Source organism: Pseudochaenichthys georgianus, chromosome 17, assembly GCF_902827115.2.
Source record: "Pseudochaenichthys georgianus chromosome 17, fPseGeo1.2, whole genome shotgun sequence".
NCBI lineage: Eukaryota > Metazoa > Chordata > Actinopteri > Perciformes > Channichthyidae > Pseudochaenichthys > Pseudochaenichthys georgianus.
In genome coordinates this window covers 10,991,999-11,016,997 of record NC_047519.1, presented here as the reverse complement: position 1 = coordinate 11,016,997, position 24,999 = coordinate 10,991,999, and the positions used below count along the sequence as shown (strand labels likewise).

General features: G+C 43.8%; 3 protein-coding genes across 5 annotated transcripts; 1 reads left to right on the top strand and 2 right to left on the bottom strand.

Annotated features, from left to right (window-relative positions):
* Nucleotides 1-54: 54 nt before the first annotated feature.
* On the top strand, nt 55-12,967 carry LOC117462000 (importin-13-like). Of its 2 annotated transcripts, XM_034104022.2 has the most exons (21): nt 159-419; nt 1,017-1,142; nt 2,825-3,465; nt 4,245-4,385; nt 4,585-4,726; nt 5,584-5,750; nt 5,869-5,989; nt 6,076-6,223; nt 7,086-7,267; nt 7,343-7,369; nt 7,567-7,701; nt 8,301-8,444; nt 8,943-9,023; nt 9,123-9,260; nt 10,120-10,216; nt 10,293-10,345; nt 10,422-10,488; nt 11,352-11,410; nt 11,498-11,587; nt 11,701-11,882; nt 12,602-12,967. In XM_034104022.2, exons 1-21 carry the CDS (start codon nt 351-353, stop codon nt 12,681-12,683), a joined length of 2,892 nt encoding a protein of 963 aa, XP_033959913.1. In that variant the 5' UTR covers nt 159-350; the 3' UTR covers nt 12,684-12,967. The 2 variants fall into 2 exon arrangements, with proteins under 2 accessions (XP_071062564.1, XP_033959913.1); XM_071206463.1 differs by lacking the exons at nt 11,352-11,410; nt 11,498-11,587; nt 11,701-11,882; nt 12,602-12,967 and adding an exon at nt 10,692-10,913 and having other exon boundaries at nt 55-419.
* On the bottom strand, nt 1,377-2,798 carry LOC139435559 (uncharacterized protein PF3D7_1120000-like). The gene is made up of 2 exons (XM_071206292.1): nt 2,777-2,798; nt 1,377-2,590 (listed from the first exon to the last, which is right to left on the bottom strand). The coding sequence occupies exons 1-2, from the start codon at nt 2,796-2,798 to the stop codon at nt 1,377-1,379; spliced, it is 1,236 nt and encodes a 411-aa protein (XP_071062393.1).
* Nucleotides 12,947-24,033, bottom strand: fzr1b (fizzy/cell division cycle 20 related 1b). 2 transcript variants are annotated; one of them, XR_004553782.2, is made up of 15 exons: nt 23,745-24,033; nt 23,118-23,303; nt 22,251-22,352; nt 22,087-22,150; nt 21,448-21,575; nt 20,650-20,732; nt 20,370-20,553; nt 19,800-19,865; nt 19,553-19,655; nt 17,422-17,603; nt 17,107-17,340; nt 16,107-16,211; nt 15,579-15,671; nt 13,268-13,516; nt 12,947-13,110 (listed from the first exon to the last, which is right to left on the bottom strand). XR_004553782.2 is itself a non-coding variant. In XM_034104023.2 (14 exons), exons 2-14 carry the CDS (start codon nt 23,193-23,195, stop codon nt 13,475-13,477), a joined length of 1,464 nt encoding a protein of 487 aa, XP_033959914.1. In that variant the 5' UTR covers nt 23,196-23,303; nt 23,745-24,033; the 3' UTR covers nt 13,207-13,474. The 2 variants fall into 2 exon arrangements, 1 of the variants encoding a protein (XP_033959914.1); XM_034104023.2 differs by lacking the exon at nt 12,947-13,110 and having other exon boundaries at nt 13,207-13,516.
* Between the last annotated feature and the right edge of the window lie 966 nt (nt 24,034-24,999).

Sequence of the window (24,999 nt, the reverse complement as noted above, 5' to 3'; positions counted from 1 at the left end):
GTCTGCGTCAGGAGCGCCTGTTGTACCACACACTGTTTTCCTGATGATTAGGCTTGCTTCAGTGGCGGTTTCTAGACATTCACCCTCATGGGCGTCAGGGTGTGCTGGTGGTAATGTGAGACAACAACTGTCCAGCCCCCGCAGAGGTCAGTGTGTCGTCATGGCTGAGCGCACTGCCCACATGTGTGCCGTGTGGACAGCTGAGCCGCGGCGTCCTCTGTCAGCGTGCTCTGACACACTTTAGAGGACAGGCTCTCCTCCTTTCAACCACTTCATTGTTTATTTTTTGCCGATCAGGCTTTAATTTATAAAGGATTTCCAAAGGCGACAGGAAGACACCTTCTCTCCAGATGGAGCTTCCAGCAAATCCGGGAGACAGCCCGGTGGAGTTGGAGTTAACGGTGGAGAATGTGGAGTCGGTGAGTGACTTTAAAACATAATTGTGCCACTTCTCATGGTGACTGTCCGTTGATCTACACGTCTGTTAAATCATTTAAATCTCATTTAAATTCACATATTTGTCATCAAATCATATTGATATGGACATATTTGATTTGATACAGTAACTGAATGTTCTGCAGCAGTTTGGTTAAATAAATAAATAAATAATAGAATGGTGGTTGGCTAATTGTAGTTCACCAAAGGGAGTTTAGACACATTGGACATTTTGTAACATGATACCAGCTATAAGCATATGCTGTCCTAATAATAACTAACACCATGTGCCTTGGATTAGTTGCTATGACAACACATTATTTGACACAATTCAAACAATTTGACATCAAGTAAACTGGGCATGATCATCTCAGGAATTATAACTTAAAATGACACCTGTGTTAAAGATTTTAAAAAGGCGTGTATCCACCTGTTATGATGAAAATATACAGGTCGTCATTACTCGTCAGGAAGTAAAGGGATATTGGCCGTTTTTAGCCAATCTGACATCTTATCAATGTTTTTAATAATGATGGTTTGTATAAGTGTTCACTTTGCCTCGGTCCTCTCTCCTCCTCCAGGCTCTCTACCAGCTGTACTTCGACCCGGACATGGAGCGGAAGAACGAGGCCCAGAAGTGGCTGACCCAGGCTCAGGCCTCGGCACAGGCCTGGCAGTTCTGCTGGGCCCTGCTGGCCCCTGACAAGGCATGTGTTGTGTGTGTGTGTTGGTCTGTAGTACATGTCAACAGCAGGTAGTTTATCTTAATCTCCATGTTGTGACCATGGGCTGAGAAAACAATGTTGAAGAGGCAAACTTAATAGATGTTAAGCATCTTTGGTTAGCGTTTTGTATCTCTTTAGTCATTTTGAGGCTCTGTAGTTCCCTTCTGTTCTCTTTGCAGTCATGTTCAGTCTGTGTTGTTTTGTCTCTCTTTATAGTCATTGTGCGTCTCTTTGAGCTCGTTCTGTCTCTTGTTGAGTCTCTTTGAGGTTGTTTTGTATGTCTTTGTAGTTGTGTTGAGTCTCTTTGAGGTTGCTTTGTATGTCTTTGTAGTTGTGTTGAGTCTCTTTGAGGTTGCTTTGTATGTCTTTGTAGTTGTGTTGAGTCTCTTTGAGGTTGCTTTGTATGTCTTTGTAGTTGTGTTGAGTCTCTTTGAGGTTGCTTTGTATGTCTTTGTAGTTGTGTTGAGTCTCTTTGAGGTTGTTTTGTATGTCTTTGTAGTTGTGTTGAGTCTCTTTGAGGTTGTTTTGTATGTCTTTGTAGTTGTGTCGAGTCTCTTTGAGGTTGCTTTGTATGTCTTTGTAGTTGTGTTGAGTCTCTTTGAGGTTGCTTTGTATGTCTTTGTAGTTGTGTTGAGTCTCTTTGAGGTTGCTTTGTATGTCTTTGTAGTTGTGTTGAGTCTCTTTGAGGTTGTTTTGTATGTCTTTGTAGTTGTGTTGAGTCTCTTTGAGGTTGTTTTGTATGTCTTTGTAGTTGTGTTGAGTCTCTTTGAGGTTGCTTTGTATGTCTTTGTAGTTGTGTTGAGTCTCTTTGAGGTTGTTTTGTATGTCTTTGTAGTTGTGTCGAGTCTCTTTGAGGTTGCTTTGTATGTCTTTGTAGTTGTGTTGAGTCTCTTTGAGGTTGTTTTGTATGTCTTTGTAGTTGTGTTGAGTCTCTTTGAGGTTGTTTTGTATGTCTTTGTAGTTGTGTCGAGTCTCTTTGAGGTTGTTTTGTATGTCTTTGTAGTTGTGTCGAGTCTCTTTGAGGTTGCTTTGTATGTCTTTGTAGTTGTGTCGAGTCTCTTTGAGGTTGCTTTGTATGTCTTTGTAGTTGTGTTGAGTCTCTTTGAGGTTGCTTTGTATGTCTTTGTAGTTGTGTTGAGTCTCTTTGAGGTTGCTTTGTATGTCTTTGTAGTTGTGTTGAGTCTCTTTGAGGTTGCTTTGTATGTCTTTGTAGTTGTGTCGAGTCTCTTTGAGGTTGTTTTGTATGTCTTTGTAGTTGTGTCGAGTCTCTTTGAGGTTGCTTTGTATGTCTTTGTAGTTGTGTTGAGTCTCTTTGAGGTTGTTTTGTATGTCTTTGTAGTTGTGTTGAGTCTCTTTGAGGTTGCTTTGTTTCTCTTTGTAGTAATTTTGAGTCCTTTTGAAGTTGTTTTGTCTCTGCTTTTGTTTTGTGTCTGTTTGTGATCTCTTTTGCTCTTGGTTATCATTTTTAGTTGTCGCTTTTCATCCTTGTTGAGTCTCTTTGTAGTCTTATTGTGTCTCTTTGCGAATGTTTTGCATCTCTCTGTAACTTTGTTGTGTCTCTTTGTTTGTTTGGGTTAGGGTTAGTTTGTTGTCATGTCGGGGCCTTTGGGGTTAACTTGGGGCCCTGCAGTGACCCATTCATAAATGTGTCTGTATCGTTGCAGCTCCCAGAGGTTCAGTTTTTTGGCGCTAGCACCCTCCACACAAAGGTGTCCCGTCACTGGAGCGACCTCCCCTCAGACCAGCACGACAGCCTGAGGATGCAGCTCCTCTCCCACATCCTGCTCTTCTCCTCCGGACCCAAAATGGTGCTAACCAGGCTGTGTGTGGCCCTGGCCTCCATGGCTCTTAACCTAATCCCACAGGCTTGGTCCCAGCCAGTGGCGGACATGGTGAGGGCCTTTCAGCCACAGAAGCCTGATTCTGAGGGCAGCTCGGGCTCAGAGGCCACCCAGGACCCTCAGGCACACTGCCTCGCTCTGCTGGAGCTCCTCACCGTTCTTCCAGAGGAGTTCCAGAGCCGCCGGCTGGCTCAGGCTCGTCGTGCCCAGCTGAGAGAGGCCCTGGCTGGGGAGTGGGCAGTGGTGTGTCCCTTGCTGCGTCAGCTTCTCCAGAGTCAAGACTCCTCAAACCAGGTGAAGGAAAAGGTGCTGCGCTGCCTGTCCAGCTGGACGGGGCTGGACGTGACGTTAGGGGACAGTCATGAGCTGGTCCAGGACTGTTTCACAGCGCTGTCCAACCCCGAGCTGTTCGACAGCGCTGTGGAGACCATCGTCACCGCCATCTCACAGCCCGACAGCCAGAGGTGAGAAACACTCTGCCAGTGTGGAACAAGTGCGTCTACTCAAATACTGTACTTGAGTTGAGGTACTTGTTATTTACTTGAGCTTTTCCATGTCTGCTTTACTCTGGTTTTTAAGATAAGATAAGAAGTACTTTATTGATCCCAATTTGGGACATTTCTTCATTGCAGCAGCATAAAAAGACACTTTTCATACCCTTCCTGGGAAAAACCATTCATCTCTAGATGGTAGGATTTGGAAAGATTGTAATAAACTAAAGGATGTAGTGTTCCTTTTTGAGTTGGGACATTTCTCCTCCTTCTTTACAGTAGCTAAATGTTCTCATTCAAAACCTTTTGAATCAGCTCAAACTACATGACAAAACACGGAGGTTTTGAGAGGAGGTGTGGTCCTATATCCCTCTGATCTTGTAAGATATGGTGCAACGCTAAAACAGTTAATAAGTAGAACTTGGTACAACCTTAAACATCTATGCAGTATGTTGCAACACATCAATTTAGAAATACTATTACTGGAAAAAAAATGTTTTTAAAAAAACCCGACAGGGAACAATATCGAACCAATCAATATTTTTATTTTTCATACGTTTGAACTACATTTTGAAGACTTATAAAAGGTATGGAATGAAAGACTTTATTTTAAGAAGAGTATTTTCACATTGTGGTATACCTTATTTCACAAAGGATCCAAATATATCTTCTACCACTTTACACTGCATCATACATGTGTGTAAAGGTCACAGTGCATGTGCAGGTGTGTGAATCAGAAGGTGTGTGTGCAGGTACACTGATGCTCTGGTGACCCTGATGCCTCTGGTGCTCGGTCTCCATGACCAGCTGAAGACAGCGGCGAGGGACGGGGACATGGAGAGCTCACATGGTATCTGTCGTATCGCTGTTGCTATGGGGGAAACACACTCCAGGTACACACACACACACACACACACACACACACACACACACACACACACACACACACACACACACACACACACACACACACACACACACACACACACACACACACACACACACACACACACACACAGCATCTTCCTTTAACCTGGCTTCAGTAAATTACTTTTATTTCTTAATTGGGATCAATGTGTTTGTGTCTGACAGGGTTTTGTTGGAACAGGTGGAGCACTGGCAGGAGTATCTGGCTCTGGTGAACATGATTCTGTTTTGTACCGGCATCCCGGGGTACTACCCGGTCAGCGAGACCACCAGCTCCCTGACGCTCACCTTCTGGTACACTCTACAGGTACGCTAAAAAAAAGAATTAGATAAAAACATGTTTTGTACATTACATTTTTTGTTAAATGTTATTTTCTGATAAAGAAGTTAGTGGTTTAATATGAAACATCTCAGCATTAAATGACTGCAAACAACTAGATGTGTTGTATTAAGGTAACTGTCAATCAATCAATGTTTATTTATATAGCCCAATATCACAAATGTTACATTTGTCTCAGTGGTCTTCACAGTGTGTACAGAATATCAGTATGACAATACGACACCCTCTGTCCTTAGACCCTCTGTGCTTAGACCCTCTGTGCTTAGACCCTCTGTCCTTAGACCCTCTGTCCTTAGACCCTCACATCCGACAAGGACGTACAACTGTCTTTATTTGAGTGTATTCATTATGTTCGATGTATCCACTTTGTGCATGCATCGGCGTTGTAGCTGTCTGCCAGAAGCTGCCATACATGGAGCCTTTATCTATTTTAATATTTGAATAGTTGGTTTGATCTTGGCTGTTTTTAATGATATAGTTTGACCTGATTTTAGTCACCACACATCTAGATCTTCATTTATAAAGAGACAAGCTGAGCAAACATTCACAGAAGCCAAACGACATACATACACACACACATTGATTTGAACTAGTTATTATTTTGTTCAGTGTTTTTTACTGGCTTTTAACCTCGGATGTGTTCCTTTTGAAGACCAATGCCGTTCAGTCAGGTCCCTGCAAACACCCCTTGGACGTCTTTAGCTAGTGTTTTAATTGAGAAGAAGAAAATGCCATATTGAGCACTAACTGTGTCTATGTGTAACTCCGTCTACCAAAACATTAAGGAACCAAACGTTCTATTTCATTTTGTGTTGCTTACTTAGGATGACATCTTGTCCTTTGACGAGGAGAAGCAGGCAGTTTACCTGCAGGTCTACAGGCCAGTTTACTTCCAGCTGGTGGATGTGCTGCTCCATAAATCCCACTACCCCTCCCAGGAGGAGTACGCCTCCTGGTCCTCTGACGACAAGGAGCAGTTCAGAATTTACAGGTAAGACACCACCCTAAAACCATCCACTGGACGTTTGAGTTGCTAAGAAGAGTAGCAGCAGACTGAACTTTGACCTGATACCACACTGTGTTTCCACCTCCTCTCCTTCGCATTACAGAGTTGACATTTCCGACACCTTGATGTATGTGTATGAAATGCTGGGGGCGGAGCTGCTCAGTAACCTTTACGACAGGCTGGGCAGACAACTGATGGACCCCCAACTGTCAGCAGTGTGGCAGGTAATGCACATCTACTCAATCTTTACATCTTTACATTCACAACTTTTTGCAAAGTAAATAAATACTCTGTTTCTCTCCGTCTTCAGGACACAGAGGCGCTGCTATTTGGCTTCCAGTCCATCGCTGAGACCATAGACGTGAACTACTCAGACGTTATCCCGGGCCTCATTGGTCTCATCCCCAGGATCAACATCAGCAATGTGATGCTGGCTGACACCGTCATGTACACCATAGGTACATATCCAAACTCCTGTTTCTGATGGGTTCCTATTCACAACTCCAAGGCTTTGTTTTCTAATGTCTTACATTAAAGTGGACATATAGATAGATTCAACGTATTGTCATTACACAGTACAGGTACCATGTAACGAAACGGTTTCTCTGCGTTTGACCCATCCTAGTGTTAGGAGCAGTAGGCTGCCGTTATGTACGGGGCCCGGGGAGCAGTGTAGGGAGCGGTGCCTTGCTCAGGGACACCTCGGTAGCATTTGGTCTTTCCGGGACTTGAACTGATGACCTTCCAGTTGCCAAGCCAAGTCCCTATGGACTTCGCCACCACCGCTCATGTTCAGGTTCTTACTTGTATTTTGAGTTTTTATGAGAACATGTTTACATGATTTAATGTAAAAGAAAAACACAATATATTTCCCATAGCCTAAATAAACCTGAATTCAGTTTGTGTCTAAAACGCTCCGTTTAAGTGCCTGTCTCTTTAAGAGCCCCTCCTGAAAAAGCCGAGTCTGCTCTGATTGGCTCTCGATGAAATTCCAATGCACCTATCTCAAGGTAGATATGCTCCGCTGTCAGTCAGTATATTCTGATGATGTGACATACTGTAGGAAAAGTGCATCCCATGACCAAGGAAGTCCACAAAGAACTGATAATGTTGTTTTATTTCATAATTCGTCGTTCGGTTGGCCCTCCAGATTAATGACGTTTTTGTGGCACTACAAATGTGAGTTGTATATATTTAAGTCTCCTTTAAAGCCAAATATTAGTATTAGAATACCCGATTATGTTACTTTGAGTTTTTTGGTATGCCTTCTTCACACCCATTCACTTTGAGTATGCATTCTGAATTTCCCCTGTTGTCCAGGATCCCTGGCTGAGTGGCTGGCAGATCACCCCGTGATGTTGGGTGGCATATTACCCATGGTGCTTCAGGGCATTGTGAAGCCAGAGCTGTCTGTGTCCAGTGTGTCCACTCTGAAGAGGATCTGCAGAGAGTGCAGACATGACCTCAGCCCCTACGCTCAGGACGTCCTGACCGTCTCACAGGTCCCACACACAGCCTCTTTTTGTTATCATTAGCGATAAAGCTGTCTGTACATTAACACTTGTGTATATCTGCAGGATGTCCTCGTAAAAGAAATCCATAAGGTGAGCAAACAGGCTTCAACATGTGCAGTCATTTGTAATCTTGTCAACACAAATGTAAAGCTAACCGTCTCTCTGAGGACTTCATGTGTGTGTGTGTGTGTGTGTGTGTGTGTGTGTGTGTGTGTGTGTGTGTGTGTGTGTGTGTGTGTGTGTGTGTGTGTGTGTGTGTGTGTGTGTGTGTGTGTGTGTGTGTGCAGAGCAGCCAGTGCATGTGGTTGATGCAGGCTCTGGGGTTCCTCCTGTCCGCCCTGCCTGTAGACGAGATTCTGGGCAGACTCCACTCTCTCATCACCCCTCACGTCCAGCGGCTGGACACACTGGCCCGGCAGGAGGTATGAAGACACTCATGCATGTCCTTCAGGAGATCCAACACTGTGTTGTTTTCCATACACACAAACACACACATGAACTGAGAGGTGTCAAAGCAGAGGGGCTGCCATAGTCTGGCACCCTGATGCAGCTTTGGGGTCCGATGCCTTGCTCAAGGACACCTCGGCAGGACCCAGGAGTTGAACTGGCACCTCTCCAGCAGCTACCAGTCCAAAGCACGTTTAAAATGTATTTTATTGTCTTGGTCCATGCGGGGACTTGAACCGGTGACCCTCTGGTTCACAGGCCAAGCTCCTACAAAAAAAACCAGCTGACTGCAGCTTGGAAGATTTTCTGCAAAAGTACAACATATATTTTAGGTAATAATATGATATACTGCAATACATATATTTCCTCTAGTGGTACTTTACTGTCAATAAGTTTAAAAATAAGCAATACCACTTAAATGATGAGTTGGATCTAAAACAGGACTATTATAGGCATCACTAGTACTACTAAGTACTACTGTGTACTGTACTACTTTGCTCTCACAACAGCTGTACATGTTCACTGTCATCACAAGGTGTACTACCTGACCCACCCACTCTGTCTCCCTGCACAGCCGGACCCCACTAACAAACAGGCTATCGTCCACATCCTGGGGATGCTGTCGAGCCTCTTCACCACTCTGGACATCAGACACTCAGACAGCTCAGAGTCCGCCTCCAGCCAGAGACCCTCCGCCCCTCAGAGCACCCCCAACCCAGTGAGTGCATGTACCACTACCTCCATCATCTGAAACTACAGTATTCCAATGTTTCCAAATGGTGCTTTGTTGAAACAACCCTCAATATCAAAATAAAAACCTACATAAAGATCTACTTGTGAGCAAGCTTTTGCTCTTATGATCAGAGCTTCCGGAACAGTCTCAAAATAAACATTAAACCTACCAATTCAGGCTTTTAACTAAGAATAGTTTATGGACATTTTAAATTGTATTTATGCTGTATCATTTCATTCAATGTTACGGTTTATTACTTCATCTATTTTCTTTATTCCATATTGTTTTTGTTGGTTAGTATAGCTTGTATTACATGCATTTGTTTAGTGTTGCCTTTCTGCTTGCTCTGTCTTCTGATGTCTGTCTCTTCAGTCGTCTATGAAGCATTTTAAACTGCACTCACCTTTTTGAAAGGTGATATAAGTACAAAGTGTTAATTGATGTGAAATATTAAAATAAAATCTTATCAAATGTTGTTTTTAGGTCGTTGTTGTTCTGCAGCAAGTGTTCACATTGATCCAAACCATCCTCAGCAAGTGGCTCGATGACTCAGAGGTAGTAGAGGTAGGAGTGTTTGTCCTGCTTGCATAAATATGTATGTGATGTGTTGTGTGAGTCTGAGCATGTATGGTGTGCCTGGCTCACAGCTCCCCCCCTCTGCAGGCAGTGTGTGGGGTCTTCGACAAGTCGGTCCGAACTCTCCTCCATGATTTTGGGCCGATGGTGGCTCATCTGAGCGAGATGCTGGGGCAGATCTACAGCGCCTACCCACAATCCTCAGCTCTGGACCTTGCCCGGCAGGTACGCCTCCACAGATCAGGGCCTGAGTTAAAGCATGATCCCTCAAAACTCTAATTCTGACTCGAACCCTGTTGCGTAACTCTTTAAGAGGACATGTTATGCTCATGTTCAGGTTCATATTTGTATTCGGTGTCTCTACTGCGACAAAAAAGCTCTTTATTTTTCTGCCTGTGCTGCAGCACCTCTTTTCACCCTCTGTCTGAAACCAGAGCCCAGTCTGCTCTGATTGGTTAGCTGGCTGGCTCTGTTGTGATGTGAGACTTTGGATTTTAAGCCTTTGTAGACCATACACATAAAACCTATAGAACACACGACAGCAGGGGTGTCAAACTCAAGGCCCGGGAGCCAAATCCGGCCCGCCACTTCATTTTATGTGGCCCACAAGAGCTTGCAAAGAATATAAGTTTATTATAATGTTGTTGTTACGTGCCGCTTTACAGGAGAACGTTGCCCATAAACTACATGTCCCACAACGCATCTCATTTTGTGACATGCGCACTGAAGAGACTTGCAATGATTTGCCCTAGACTTCTGCTTTCAGACGTAGTTAATTATGAAGTTATTACCCTATCCGATAATAATCCAATGCAGAGGCAATAATGTAATATAATACATTATTTTATATTTATTATCTATGTATATTTATATAGTCTTAAAGTTACCACCGGCCCTTTGAGTGCAACCATAATTCTAATGTGGCCCGCGATGACATTGAGTTTGACTCCCCTGCACTACAGGAAAGGGAAACCCCACCAAAGGGATAGTAGGACCTCTTACTACGGCCAGGAATGTGTCCCTATTGATACCTAACATTCAAATTCTTTGGAAATCAAATCTTATTTTCTTTCTCTTTTTGTAGATGGTTCACATATTCTCCGGAGAGGAACAACACCTCTGTCCCATCAGCAGCCTCATCGAGGTGTTGACATCTGTGACACTTCATTTATTTCAGCAAGGTAACAAACACCGACAGAGAAATGTCTCGATGATCCCAGAGACATTTCTCTTGTCTCATCTTGATCTCATCCTCAGGTCCACGGAATCATCCGGACATCGCAGAATCATTTATGCACCTTCACGCTCAGGTGGGTTGAGTGCTGTCGTTCTTTGTTCTGTCTGCAGCACACAGACCCGTCCCCTGATCACTTTGTGTTCACTTAGGTTCTTAAGAGGAAGCCTGAACTCTACCTGTCTGAGCAGCTCGATGTTAAAGGGCTGTTTTACTGCGGTGAGTATAGGCCATTGTTTAATGTACGACAGATTTTTGTTAAATATTTCAGCACTTTGTGATTATTTTAGATTCAGTTCAATGTGTTGTCGAATTGAAATGTGAAAAAAAGCGTTTTTTGTTGTTTTGTTTTCCATAATTTTGGATGTTGGGACTTGTTTGTTGTTGCTGGGCTACCTGCATGTGCCATCCGACCTCTGCAGCTCATCCAGAATGCAGCGGCTCGTCTGGTCTTCAACCTTCCTACATTTTCCCACACCGCTCCTCCGCTGCCTCCACTGGCTTCCGGTAACTTCTAGAATCCACTTCAAGACACTGGTACTTGCGTACCATGCTGCGAATGGATCTGGCCCTTCCTACATCCAGGACATGGTTAAACCGTACACCCCAGCACGTGCTCTACGCTCTGCATCAGCCAAACGACTCGCTGCACCCTCGCTGCGAGGGGGACCCAAGTTCCCATCAGCAAAATCACGTGGGTTTGCTATCCTGGCTCCTAAATGGTGGAATGAGCTCCCCATTGACATCAGGACAGCAGAAAGCTTACACATCTTCCGGCGCAGACTGAAAACTCATCTCTTTCGACTCCACTTCGAGCGATAGAATGACTAACAAAGAACTGCTAACAGAGCACTTATATACTAATAAAGGACTGGCTTATCTATAGCCAGTTGAGTAGCACTTGAAATACTTGGCTCTATGAAACCTGATGTACTTTATGATTCTGTTTTCTTCAAGGTTATGTCTTCCTGTTCGAATGTACTTATTGTAAGTCGCTTTGGATAAAAGCGTCAGCTAAATGCAATGTAATGTAAAAAAGTATTTGTAAAAATAAATAGTGTTTTACTCTTTTCCCCCCCCAGGAATTCTAACACTTAAGTTTCCAGAGACACCCACAGTAAAAGCTGCCGCTCAATTCTTTGTAAGTAAGCAAAGTGCAAGTTTTTCTTTTTTATTGTAAGCGATTTAAAAGAAAAGAAAATCTCATTTCAACGCATGTCCCTGGCAGACGGAGCTGTTGCCTCGCTGTAAGGACATGCCCTCCCTCGGGGACGTGTTGCAGAGGGACGGACAGCTTCTGACAGAGACCATACTCCAGGTGAAACACCACAAACAACTGGATGTGACACAAAGTGCTCCTGCATGCATGTTCTCTCTGATGTTTAGTCATAGTGTCTTCTGGAGAAGCTTATGTTTTTATTTCTGTCTCAGGCGGTAGGAGGCGAGTCCTCCCGCAGTCTGACGGAGCATTTCTCCGAGGTGTTGTTGAGTCTGAACAGACACTGCCCGGCTCTGCTGGCTCAGTGGCTGAAGGAAACTCTACAGAGCCCAGGGTTCCCCTCTGCACACGTCTCCTCAGAGCAGAAGCACAGCTTCAGCCAGCAGCTACTGAGGTGAGGCTGCACCTGGTACAGTTTCAAACTCTTGATTCATATACAAATAAAACTACATTTAGGTGTCTCAGTGGAAAATATGAAAAAGGGACAATGACAAGCAATCCTAATCAAATGAGTTCTGTGAGTGATACTGATTCCACAATGTATCATATCACATGTGTACATTTCATGCATCAGTGCCCTAAAATCTGTCTGATTCAGAAAAGTGAAGACAGCAAAGAAGTCTCAAGAGTGCCTAAAGAGTTTCCAGCTGGGAGTATCTGCTGACATGAGGTCTGCATCAGGCAGCATCAGAACGACCTGGGGGAGCAGTTTTCCTCCTCTCTGAAGCCCTCTGAAAAGCACCTGATTGGCCGAGAGGAAATGCACGCAGCTGCTCTCAATTGTTAATCAGGAGCCAACAGGTGATCTGATTCACCTCCAATCAACTCAGGGGCACTGAGACATCCAGCTGTATGGAATTGGGAGAAGGGAAATACCAAAAGTATCTAAGCATTATTAAAAGGCACTCTGTACGTCCCGACAAATATATTATTTGATCTAATACCAAGAAACTAACCCCCTATAACTGAACTAATTATAAAGGAAACATGATTAGGGACACCTTTCTTGCGTAATAGTTCAAGGGAACTAGATATATGTGCAAAAGAGACACAAGAAACAGTGGAATAAAGTCTGTTGTTTTGACTGAATCCATTGATTTGTCTTTCTTACAGGGAGCAAACCAACAAGCGACGCGTTAAGGACATCGTGAAGGAGTTTTCTCTCCTCTGTCGGGGTCTGCAGGGGGCCGGATGATCCCATAATAGACTGAGCTCGGAGCACTGCGCTCGGGAAGAAACATCCGGAATCTGCTTCACTGGTAAACGGTGCCAACTTGGACCGTTTGGGGACGATGGACAACATATCCATAATACTTTGATTGAACCAAAGCAAAAACAGAGATTGAGTGGACGATTGTTAGGATAAAAGGAGCTCTGTGCAACATGTTTTTATTACAAGACTCTTTTAAAAAAGTGTCCCATCTCCACTCTCCGTAACAAACAACAATAAACAGTTCATTCTTTGCATCTGCATGAGCAGCTGTGTGTGTGTTCACTTATTTATTGTTTCTTTTCTCTGTCATAATGCTTGTAGATCATTTTCACACATTATCAAAATATAGAAATCCCCCCCAACACACACCCAAGCTAGGCTTCTTCTTCTCTCTGTTACAAAGGAGAGCCTTTAAAAAAAAGAGACATTATATAGCTTATAATCATGTACACGTATACTTTTGCTAATATATAATAAAAACAATTTCATCACTTCCACAACAGAAAAAGATAACAAGACTGACTTTATTTAAAGCAGACAACATGTCCTGACAGTAAACTGCTTACGTTTTTTAATCAGTGACGTCACTGTGAGGGGGGGCAGTTGTTGTTGGTCTGCCTCTGTAGAAAAGGGGGGTTTGAGGAGGCCTGTGGTGCTGGTGGTGCACTGAGATGAGAGCGCTGTAAGAGCTAGTCTGTGAGTGTGGGTGGTGACTGGAGGTTTCAGCCACAGCTCAGGACCCTTCTCCTGACCCAGTCCTGACCGGCTGCTCACTATCGTATCCTGGTGAACAGGTTCAGCACCGACTTCGATTCCTGGGAACAGAAAGATTGAATAGTGTCACAAACAATAAAGATGACTAAACACTGTGTTATGGCTGTGTGCCTCTACCCTAAAAATACAAAAAAAGTTTCTTGAACTTGAACAAAGTATCAAAATAGGCTAAGACACACCCACTTCCCTTCTTGTTGCTGAGCTAGGTCCGACCAAGCCCCCAAAAGGTGTGCCAGGCTTTCAAGCAAATCTTCGTAGAGGCCAATCCGTGGACAGCTTTTACCTTTCCACGAACAAACAATTGGGTCCTACTGTAGAGGAGCCGCTTTCACATCAAGTACTTTGCGTTACTTATTGCGCGTTTCCACTGCAGCGGGTAGCTCGCTTTAAGCGTGCCGAGCCGTGCGGGGCCCGTTTTTGGTTGCGTTTCCACTTGGCCTAGTACCGGCTAGCGGGTCCTAATTCACAGTTTTTCTGGCCCCATAAAATCGTGGTTCTAGGGCCAGGAACAACCAGGCTGAGTCGGGCTGAGTATGCTAAACTAGAGAGAATCGCTGGCAAGGGGGCTACAACTACAACAAGATGAACATATTTGACCGTGATTTAATTGTAATACACGTTTCTAAATGATGCCGAAGTAACAACATACTGATACCGGTTAGTAAAAACCATGAATTAATGCTTTGACAAGTCTGCAGACAGACGGCAGGCGAAAAACCCTTTTAAAATGCGTGTTTTCTAAATGGAGCTTGGCTAAGCTAACGCTATATATGCTCCGACCGTCCACACTCACAACAACGGCCTACAGACATAAATAAACCAGCGACTGTATTCGCCATGACACAGGCAGTATGTGGTTGTACTTGTTTAACTTTTGTCTAGTTTCTGAACAGATATGAGGAGCTGTGAGCTCTGAGTGCTAAGAGCTAACGGCTGTGTTGTTTTTCTGGGGCTCTGATTGAAGATGACGTCAAGGCTCCGCCTACACTGCGTTACTATAGTAACTACCCCAGTTCCTAAACTGTAATGTAAACGCAGCATTAAAGTGAGCCGGGCCTAATCAAACCGAGCGAGGCCTGCAGTGGAAACGTGCCAGTGCCCAGCACTTAGTACCCCCATGGAACGAAGTACAGATCGCGTTCACACCGGAATAAGTTCTCTGAGGGAAGTCCCCGGAGTAAATCGCCAGAATGCTGACACCTCTTCATCACTCCACGCTCCCATGTTTTCTTTTGTGTTGCCATAAGTTATTCTCTCTCCGTTGGTGCGCGGGGCTAATGCTAATGCTCATAATGCTAATGCCAGCAAATACAATGGCAGCTTCACAAAACTTTTCAGTTTTACGGGGCGTGGTTTGCAATTCGCCCAGCTAATCGAAATTGGTACTTTTCCCCCCCAGGATAGTACCACCTCTCTAGCAGGGACTAAAAATGGGGTAAAAGTTCTCGGAACTAAGTTCTCTTTTAGGTGTGAACGCAAAATTCCAGGCACTCTCGGAACCAAACGGGAAAAGTACGGGTAAAAGCACTCTGATGTGAACGCGCCTAAGGACAATCTCGGCTCAGTCAAATTATTGGAGAAAGAAAATAACTTTGGAATCACGAACGAATTATTTAAAAAGCTACTATTCAAGTGAAACTCGTTCCTAATGTGGGTTAATGTCAAAGAAATTCAGCCCGTTGACGTCACCTCCGACACAGAAGTTGTAGTACCACTGTTTGGTCCCTCCCTTACATTTGCTTCACCGCCCGTCCCACTTCCTGAGTACATGGAACATCTGCATCATGTTGCCCTCAAAAGTCAAACCGTTTTGGCTTAATGTGCCAATGAGCAATTTGCATAGGAACTAACGGCTGTATCCAGTTCTGTTCATACATCCATGGGTTATACCCTGGAAATGATGCGCTACGTTTTTGCCAAGCTAATTTAACTGTCCTATTTCAAAGCACTTTCAATGGGAATGCAGTCGTTTCTTACAAAAGTCGGCATTGTTCCATCGAACTTATCAACACAGGAAGTTCCAAGAATGCAATCATTCAGTAACTTCCAACAACAAAGACGTCAGACAGTTTGATGGTTATGTTGCACTCTATTGGACTGTACCTTGGTGCAGCGTGTCTTACTGAAGACGTTCCAGAAACGTAGTGTCTCATCCCCAGCTCCTGTGACGATGGCCTCCCCGTCTGGTGACACAGCCTGCCAACGGAGGACAGAGAGAACAACTGGTGAGGGGGACATTTTGGGATGTTTCAATCGGTAAATTGGCATTCAAAACTTTCTCAGTGGTGCTACTTCATCTCAACCAAAATAGAGGACTTTATACTCTAATACATTTATTACACTGCTTATGTCACAAGTTATGTATATTAATGAATTAAGAAGAGTAATTATTTGCATATAAAAAAGGTGACTAAAAAAAACATTACCTTTTCCTTATCACATATAAATAACCAATTTGCCAAGGGATTTTTCAATCAGCATATTAACCCACTGACCCTTGATGGGATAAGAAAAACGTATCAAATGTTGTAAATAGGAAATAAGATAATTAAAAGGAAGCATCTGAATAGTTCTTTCTCTAAATATTGACAGAGGAGCTGCATGGCCAGTAGTTTAAAGCTGCAGTCTCACCAGGTACAGCACTCTGTAGGAGTGTCCGGTCAGCTTGGCCACCTGCGTCAGTGACGGATACTTCCACACCAGGATCTGGTTCTGAGAGTAGCCGTGGGTGCTCACCTGCAAACAGAGACAGCACGATTAACTTATAGATCACATATGCAAGTCTAATGATCTGGAATGGAGTTATAATCGGACCTAATATCCCCACCCTCTGTGAGCCCGCTGAGGTTGTGTTCGTTTGTTGTGTTGGAGTACATGAGCAGGGTTTTACATTTTCTGTCATGGCTGAATATGTTGCTGTGTGGAAACAAAGCCAACCGAACCCACAGTAAACCCTAACACTGGGTTTCAATCCAAATGACATTTCAACATCTGGGAATAAAAGTTTGGAATTATTTCAAATATGAATTGAAGTTATCAGTGGGATAAAGTTAACATGATACATATGCTAACTATAACCGGACCCTAAATATAACCCTACATCGTTTTTCAACAGTAACCATAACTATCACTTAATTGGATTTTTAGGAGTTGAAAAAAGATTGTTACATGTAAAAAAGGAATTTTCTATTTTTAGATATCAAGAATAACATTTCAGATATGCCTGACAAAGCATTTCAGATATGTGGGCGTGGTCAGGGGGAAGCCATTCGTCGACTTATCGTGCGTGGAAGGTGTATTACGGGAATAACATTAAGAATGGTCATTATCAAAATACAACACCAACGTTTAGCACTGAACCAAGAGATATTTCAAATATCTCAAATGCTATTCTTTAAATGCAAATCTTACATTTCAATCTTACTGGTTACTTTTACAATAATTGAATTACAACTAATCACAATAGAATTGTATATATCTGTTATTTTATTTGTGATAGCTGTAGTTTAGTTGTAATTGTAGATATCTAAAATGAATGCATGTTTGTGTGTGTGTGTGTGTGTGTGTGTGTGTGTGTGTGTGTGTGTGTGTGTGCGTGTGCGTGCGTGCGTGCGTGCGTGTGAGTCCTCACCAGTTCATTAGCGTGTTTGGACCAGGCCAGGTTGCAGACCTGGGACCCGGTGTCGGTGCTCTGCAGGGCCTGGCCCGTCAGAGTGTTCCAGAAGCGCAGGCAGCGGTCGGCCGTGCCCCCCCCTGAGGCCAGCAGCCCGTGCTGGTGGGGGGACCAGGCGATGGCCTTCACCGCCGCCAGGTGGTCGCTGTACTGCTGCACAGGGAGCAGGCTGGAGCTGTTCCACACCAGCAGCTGGCAGGAGACAACAGATAAGTTCAATCTTACTTCTTTTCAAAGATGCATTTATTTTCTTTACTATTATCTCTCTCTTACCTTGTTGTCGTTGCCCCCGGACGCGAGGTGCTGGTGGTCCGGGGACCACTTGAGGCCGCACACTTCCTGTCTGTGACCCTGCAGCCTCCTCTCAGCTGAGGGGGGGGTCCTGACGTCTCGCTGCAGGATCACTCGGTCCCGACTCCCCGACGACAGCTGCTCTCCGTTCCACGCCAGAGCACCTTCAGCACAAAGGGGGGGAATGATTCCACTGTTACTTTATCGTTCTTATATCATAACACCGTTAGTGGTGGAATTTGGAAACGTTGTGCATTGGTCTTAAATGGTTGAATTCCCTTTTCCATATACCTTTCTGTTTTAAGGCCTCTTGTAGTGTATGACAGTCAGTATGAGTCACATATGAAACTCTTTTTTCCCTTTGTTTTTGCTAAAAGCAGAAAACATTTTTGCAGCTGTTTTAAACTTAGTAAAGTCCTAATTGAAACCGAGCGGTTGCGTTTCCTTTTTGGTTAATGAACATATGGGGCTAGTAACCCCTGGGAACCACAGGGTGTCTGGGGACTCTGTCCCGGCTGGTTGTCTCTGTGTATGCTGCTCGGACGTATGTGCCATACAAGCGTACACAGCTCATGTTCGGAGAAACCTTAAAGAAAGGCATCAGTAAAGTGGAACTTCTGTGTGAACTATTCATATCTTAAACTGCACTGTCACTTTTTATTCATGTATTTGTTCTTTTAATGTTTCTTTTATTATCTTTTCTTTTTAATGACATGTTTGTAAAGCACCTTGAATTGCCTTGTGTTGAAAGCTGTTATATAAATAAACTTGCCTTGCGTAATCTTAAGAAGAAAATGCTCATTCGTTCGAGTCAAATTCAAGTCATGTCTTTCTACAAAGACCGAGTCTGACTTTAGGAGGCAACTCATAATGGTATAGTCCAATGTTTGCTGTCAATACTGAAGTCAACATGTTTCCTTTCCTACTTTCTGTCACTTTTTTAATCCTTTGTCAAATCACTTTTTAAGTCGTCAGCTTATACTGAGTCTTTCAGTCAATTCAATCTAATCAAAATCAATAATCAATGTGACAACATACGTCATTTCTGTCCCACTTTCTCATGATTATCGGATGAAACACAGCCTGAGTGATGAAGATGAAGCAGAGTGAAACACAGCCTGAGTGATGAAGATGAAGCAGAGTGAAACACACAGCCTGAGTGATGAAGATGAAGCAGAGTGAAACACAGCCTGAGTGATGAAGATGAAGCAGAGTGAAACACACAGCCTGAGTGATGAAGATGAAGCAGAGTGAAACACAGCCTGAGTGATGAAGGTGAAGCAGAGTGAAACACAGCCTGAGTGATGAAGGTGAAGCAGAGTGAAACACACAGCCTGAGTGATGAAGATGAAGCAGAGTGAAACACACAGCCTGAGTGATGAAGATGAAACACAGCCTGAGTGATGAAGATGAAGCAGAGTGAAACACAGCCTGAGTGATGAAGGTGAAACACAGCCTGAGTGATGAAGATGAAGCAGAGTGAAACACACAGCCTGAGTGATGAAGATGAAGCAGAGTGAAACACACAGCCTAAGTGATGAAGATGAAGCAGAGTGAAACACACAGCCTGAGTGATGAAGATGAAGCAGAGTGAAACACACAGCCTGAGTGATGAAGATGAAGCAGAGTGAAACACAGCCTGAGTGATGAAGATGAAGCAGAGTGAAACACAGCCTGAGTGATGAAGATGAAGCAGAGTGAAACACACAGCCTGAGTGATGAAGATGAAGCAGAGTGAAACACACAGCCTGAGTGATGAAGATGAAGCAGAGTGAAACACACAGCCTGAGTGATGAAGATGAAGCAGAGTGAAACACACAGCCTGAGTGATGAAGATGAAGCAGAGTGAAACACACAGCCTGAGTGATGAAGATGAAGCAGAGTGAAACACACAGCCTGAGTGATGAAGATGAAGCAGAGCCTGAGTGATGAAGATGAAGCAGAGCCTGAGTGATGAAGATGAAGCAGAGTGAAACACACAGCCTGAGTGATGAAGATGAAGCACAGCCTGAGTGATGAAGATGAAGCACAGCCTGAGTGATGAAGATGAAGCACAGCCTGAGTGATGAAGATGAAGCAGAGTGGAACAGACGAGTCAGCAGCTCTGACTGACCTACTCGTGCAGAGTGACCCTCCAGACTGCTCAGCTTCCTCCCTCCGGCTGCGTCCCAGATCTGAACGTAACCTTTGTGGGTTCCTACGGCAACAAGACTCCCCTGATAGGAGACAAAGTCAAACTCAATGTTATTTCCCGTCTTGTCTTTGCTAACACTGTGTATTTGTCCTCATACTGCCGTCTTAAAATAACAGTCCAGTTGTGTGTGTTCGTTGTTATCGTGTGCACTCAGCATGCGTCTCACCCTCTCATTCCAACACACAGACGTAACAGAGTCTCCATCCACAGAAAGGTCACATAATCTCGTCACCTGTCAAGACACAACGTTTACAAACTATTTATAACACATTTTATTTGAAAAAGAAAAACGAAATGTTGTACATTTAGAAGTAGTTATAGTAGTAAGAGGGTAACTACACTAGTGCTATTCCAGTACGCTCTTCAGTGCGTAGGCATCACTTAGTTAGTGGAAAGTGCGATGCCATAAGGACACAGAGGATCATTCCTCACGAGTCCAACAACAGCAACATGTGAAGTGTTCCAGCACCACAGGGCCAGGGCAACAACAACAGTTACACAGTAAAACATAAAGCAGCACGTTATATCAGCGGCTAGCTAGCAACAAGTACTGGTAGCATTTGAACGGGGTGTTTGTAACTGTACTGTCACGTTGCGTTATCAAAGGTATTACATTTTGCGCTTTTATCACAAAGTGAAAAAAAGGTTCTCTACTCTGCCATACTCTCAACAGATTCTACTCCTGCCCTTCTCTGCATCCATCTAGAAGATATTCCCCAATCAAATCCCCCCTCACCTGGCTGGTGCAGGCGCTCCACAGGTACACGCAGGCCCCCAGACCCACGCTGAGCAGGTTCCCCGCAGACCAGTCTACCAGGTTGAGGTAGAAGTCGTCCTGCAGCTCTGGAGCGTCCAGCACCTTGAAGGGGATCTTAGAGATCTTACGCGCTGGCTTGCGAGGCGAGCGGAGCAGCTTGTGACTGCGTGATATCGAGAAGAAAACAAAAGAGATACGTTAGTACACGAGATAGTTTTTGGCACAGTGTCTGTGCAGCATGTGAGCTGACCTGCTTTACCTCTTGTTGCTAAGTGGAGAAAGGGAGTAGGGCGAGACCTCGTTGTCGCTATCAAAAGGCACTCTCTTCGTGTGGACCGTGTACTGCAGGGGGGGGGGGGCACAGAGCAGAGCTACGGTTAGCGATTATCTTCAGTTACGCGTGCAATGTGTCCTGTTCTGCCGTGAGAAATCAATAGCACAAGGCAAGAGTTTGATGGCGTAGTTGAACAGGTCATGTCAGTTTGCAGTTCTCTCGGTTTGGAGGTTTTAAAGCTGTCCTCTCTGAAGCTACTGGTCCATTCTATGTGATTAAAAGGTGGTACACACACTGAATTAAGCAGTTTCACATTATATATCAGTGTTTGTCTGAAGCTCTCTGGCTGACGCTGACTTTTTCTGGACTTGATTCTTAATTTCTTTTTTTATTTAGACGTCCAATGCCTACACTATTTCATCCGGTTAAAATAAACCTAGAATCTAGAAAGAGTCATTTAAAATGTGGCTTAAAACTGTATTAAAAGTGACTGACTGCAAAAGGGATACAATGCCATTACATGCAATACAATGTAATATATCATTACCTTGAATAAAATAAAACAATCCTCTAGATTTGAAAATGATCAGAAACATTTGGGAGAATGTAAGTAAGTACACATGTGACTGCTGAAATGTAACATTATACCTCTGAGTCATAAAGTATCATTAGCCTGATATTAGCCTGGCAGCTTTGTCATTATGACGTCAGTGTGTGTGACTTCGAGGGCTTTCAGGAACACTTTGTTTTGGAGTTAAAAAGCCTTTTTGTCTCGACTCTCACCCTAAAAAGGCTGTGAGAGGCGTGAGAGAGGACTGCCTGCCGCCGGTCGTCCGTGTGGGGGTCCGGCACAGACTCTATCCCCGCTCCCAGTAGCTCATTCCTCAGCAGGGCAGCGTACGCCACCGCATCTGGAGGGGGGGGGGGGGGGGGGCAGTGAAAAGATGATGGACAGTTTTGGGGAAATACTGAATGTCCTCTTCCAATATGAGAGTAGCATGCTAACAAAGGTATCCCAACTGTAGCTGTGCATATGACAGGATGTGTGACTACCCAGAAGAGCATCAGGACTGTTTTAGGCATGTGATAGCTATGTGATTAACATGGTGATTCAGCGTCTATGGAGAGAGACATATGACAAGCATGCTCATTTCTGACGTGGAGCTAATCTGATCTAAACGTGTGACTGTGTGACTCCCTCTCTTGGATATCAGCATGTGAAGGACACTGCTCAGGAACTAGTTGATGCTCTGTATGTGATGACTCCTTCCATTCTGGAGAGGGTCAGAAATACATGGAACCTGAGATTGAAGACCAAGCCGGTGACGAGCTTATCTAACAGATAGGGTAGAGATACGGCTCAGGATACAAAATACAAAAAACAACAACTGGGATTAGATGAAAAAAGTATAAATGTCTGACCTTTGCTCGAGTCTGAACTGGCATCCTTTGCTTTGTGGTTCTGATTTGGGGAGCGACAGTTCTCCTGCAGAGAGAAGAAAGGGTACGTCAGTCTGTGTTCTGATGGGGCAGCTTTAACAGTCATGTGATCAGGGGAGTGTGCAGGTGAAGAAGTTACTGCTCACATTGGCGTAGTGGAAATTGATGCTCCAGTTGCTTCCAGCGCGGGTGGGGATGAAGCGATCCCCCGACTTAACACTGACCGGACTGCAGGTGGCGCTCACACACTGCGATGGACAGAGAGACAGGAATAGTGACACCGTGAATAATCCAGCAGGCTTATTCAAGGCCTTATTATATGTGGCTCAGCACCTGCTCGTACACTTTGTAATGTATGTATGGTTGTTTGTGAGTGTATGCAGTGTTGAATGAAGTAGTACCACAGAGTAGAATGTGTTACAAGTTAACCAGATTTTCAACCAAGGATAAAGTACAAAAGCTACTAAAGGCTAGTATCAAAATGTATTTAAAGTACCAAAAGCACAAGTACATATCACTTAAATGGTGTATAATTACTCTGAATCGAAGTAAATAACGTTATCAGATGCATTTAGTGCAGTGACATCAATATGTATGAAAAAAATACAAATTGCAGGAAACAGAAATAATTAAGTACATTACAAATACTTCAAAATTATACAGTAGAGTTAATCGGCTAGTTACTGCCTCACTGAGCGTATTGTTATTTATTTTTTAAATATGTATGAGTACAAATGCATGTGTACATGTGTGTAGATAGGTAGATACATGTATAGATTATTTCATGATATATCATGAAATAATATATAATATTTATGCATATATGCATTATATTATAATTATATTAATGTAAATGTTGCTTCTAATCAGGATTTAACTATTCATGAGCATGATGCTAATAAAGTCAAACCCAAGCTATTTGGATAAGGGGGACTACAATATGCTAAACATAAATACCCATTGCGCGCACACGCACGCGCATACACACTTCACTGACAGTCCCCTCATGTCACCTTTGCCTGGCCGGCCTCTGTTGGCACGTTCTGCGGGTTTATTTGCCTCAGCAGCCGCCTCTCGTACTCCTGGTCCATCTCCTCCGGGCAGACGAGCAGCAAGGCCCCTCTGCTGCCCTCACCGCCCCGCCCCCTTTTAAAGCTCCTCTCCCTCCCGGTGAGGAAATCCACCTCGGATCCCCATCTCTGAGGAAAAACAGGTTAGCTTCAATCAGAGATGCAGCGATACGAGCCCTTTAACAGTGTTCACTCACACACACACACACACACACACACACACACACACACACACACACACACACACACACACACACACACACACACACACACACACACACACACACACACACACACACACACACACACACACACAGAGAGAGAATGACCCGGTTAGCACGGTGTATACATGTCAGACGCTATTTATGTTCCTGATACACATTTAAAAGGCCAAGCATGCATTCGTAGTTTCCTGCTAGCATAAAGAAGACAGATATCAGAGTATATCGCTAAACAGCTCTGTCGTGCTCTAATGACAGCTGCGTCGTTGTCATGGCATCCCTTCACGTTCAGTTTAAAGGACCCTGCTGCTGCTGCTGCTGCTGCTCGACAGACTGCGAGGCTTCTTACCTCACTGACACGGTGGCTCAAGTGGCCAGATAGTCCGTCATTTTCTGGGAGAAGCTCAGTGCCGCAGCGAAGAGACAGTTATCGCTTTCTTCCAAACGGCGCTATGCATCCAGAATGTCAACGCGAGACTCACTGGTGTTGTTTATGTTAGCGACAAAGATGGCGATCGAATCAGCTGTAGCAGAAATTCCTTGGTTGACTTCTGCTGTCTGTCTGTGAACAGTGAACGGAGTGCGCGGCTCAACAGTGACGCCCGCTGGACACACATGATCTCTGCATGTAAAGTGGCATCGTGGTTGTTCCCCGTGTGGCCACAAGGTGTCACTACTGCACTGCAAAATAATATACGCAGTGCTTTCAAGAAGATGTTAATTGCATGTTTTAAATCGGAATAAAAGGCTATAACAGAACATTAAAAAAATGGTTACATACTTTGTGCAATAATTAATGTTTGATTCTGTTTGACTCACCTTACTGGACCGCTGGACACACATGATCTCTGCATGTAAAGTGGCATCGTGGTTGTTCCCCGTGTGGCCACAAGGTGTCACTACTGCACTGCAAAATAATATACGCAGTGCTTTCAAGAAGATGTTAATTGCATGTTTTAAATCGGAATAACAGGCTATAACAGAACATTAAAAAAATGGTTACATACTTTGTGCAATAATTAATGTTTGATTCTGTTTGACTCACCTTACTTTACATTGTTTTTCATTTGTATACTTCATTGCTTTTAATTTAATCAAATTATTGTGTGAATATATATTCATAACAAAATAAATATATATATGTATAACATATATATTTATTCATGCCCATCCCATATTTTATATAAAACACGATGGACTCCTGGTTGGTGCTATAACAATGATGAATTCCCTTCAAAACATATATACATATTGACATTTTTCAAATACGGTATTTTTATTTTATAATTTGTTCACATAAAGCAGAGAGAAAAGCCAATAATTAGTTAGTTAGTAATTGAAACACAAGACCTCAATTCTGTGCCATGATAACCAGTTAGGTATTTATTGAGGGAATAATACATCCCCAGACCACAAGAACCCCTGAAATCATTTGATTTCCCCTTAAATGCACTTTAAAAGCCAGCCTCTACATTCATTTACATACCATCTGTAGTGTCATCAATAGCAGCATGTCATGCAGAGAGTGAGAGTATTGATAGCACATGTTTGCTTGAGGGCCCCTGTGTGAGCGTGACCTCAAAGTAAACAAAGATCTTACATTT

Bases quoted from the DNA above. Each gene is read 5' to 3' on its own strand.
- LOC117462000 (XM_034104022.2), top strand. From the start codon at position 351: ATGGAGCTTCCAGCAAATCCGGGAGACAGCCCGGTGGAGTTGGAGTTA. The intron at 5,990-6,075 runs GTAATGCACATC...CTCCGTCTTCAG, and splicing joins AACTGTCAGCAGTGTGGCAG to GACACAGAGGCGCTGCTATT. The intron at 6,224-7,085 runs GTACATATCCAA...CCTGTTGTCCAG, and splicing joins CACCGTCATGTACACCATAG to GATCCCTGGCTGAGTGGCTG.
- LOC139435559 (XM_071206292.1), bottom strand. From the start codon at position 2,798: ATGGGTCACTGCAGGGCCCCAA. The intron at 2,591-2,776 runs GTTAACCCCAAA...GATCACAAACAG, and splicing joins GGGTCACTGCAGGGCCCCAA to ACACAAAACAAAAGCAGAGA.
- fzr1b (XM_034104023.2), bottom strand. From the start codon at position 23,195: ATGGACCAGGAGTACGAGAGGCGGCTGCTGAGGCAAATAAACCCGCAG. The intron at 20,554-20,649 runs GTAAAGCAGGTC...GATATCACGCAG, and splicing joins TCTCCACTTAGCAACAAGAG to TCACAAGCTGCTCCGCTCGC. The intron at 13,517-15,578 runs GTACAGTCCAAT...TTCTGTTCCCAG, and splicing joins GTAAGACACGCTGCACCAAG to GAATCGAAGTCGGTGCTGAA.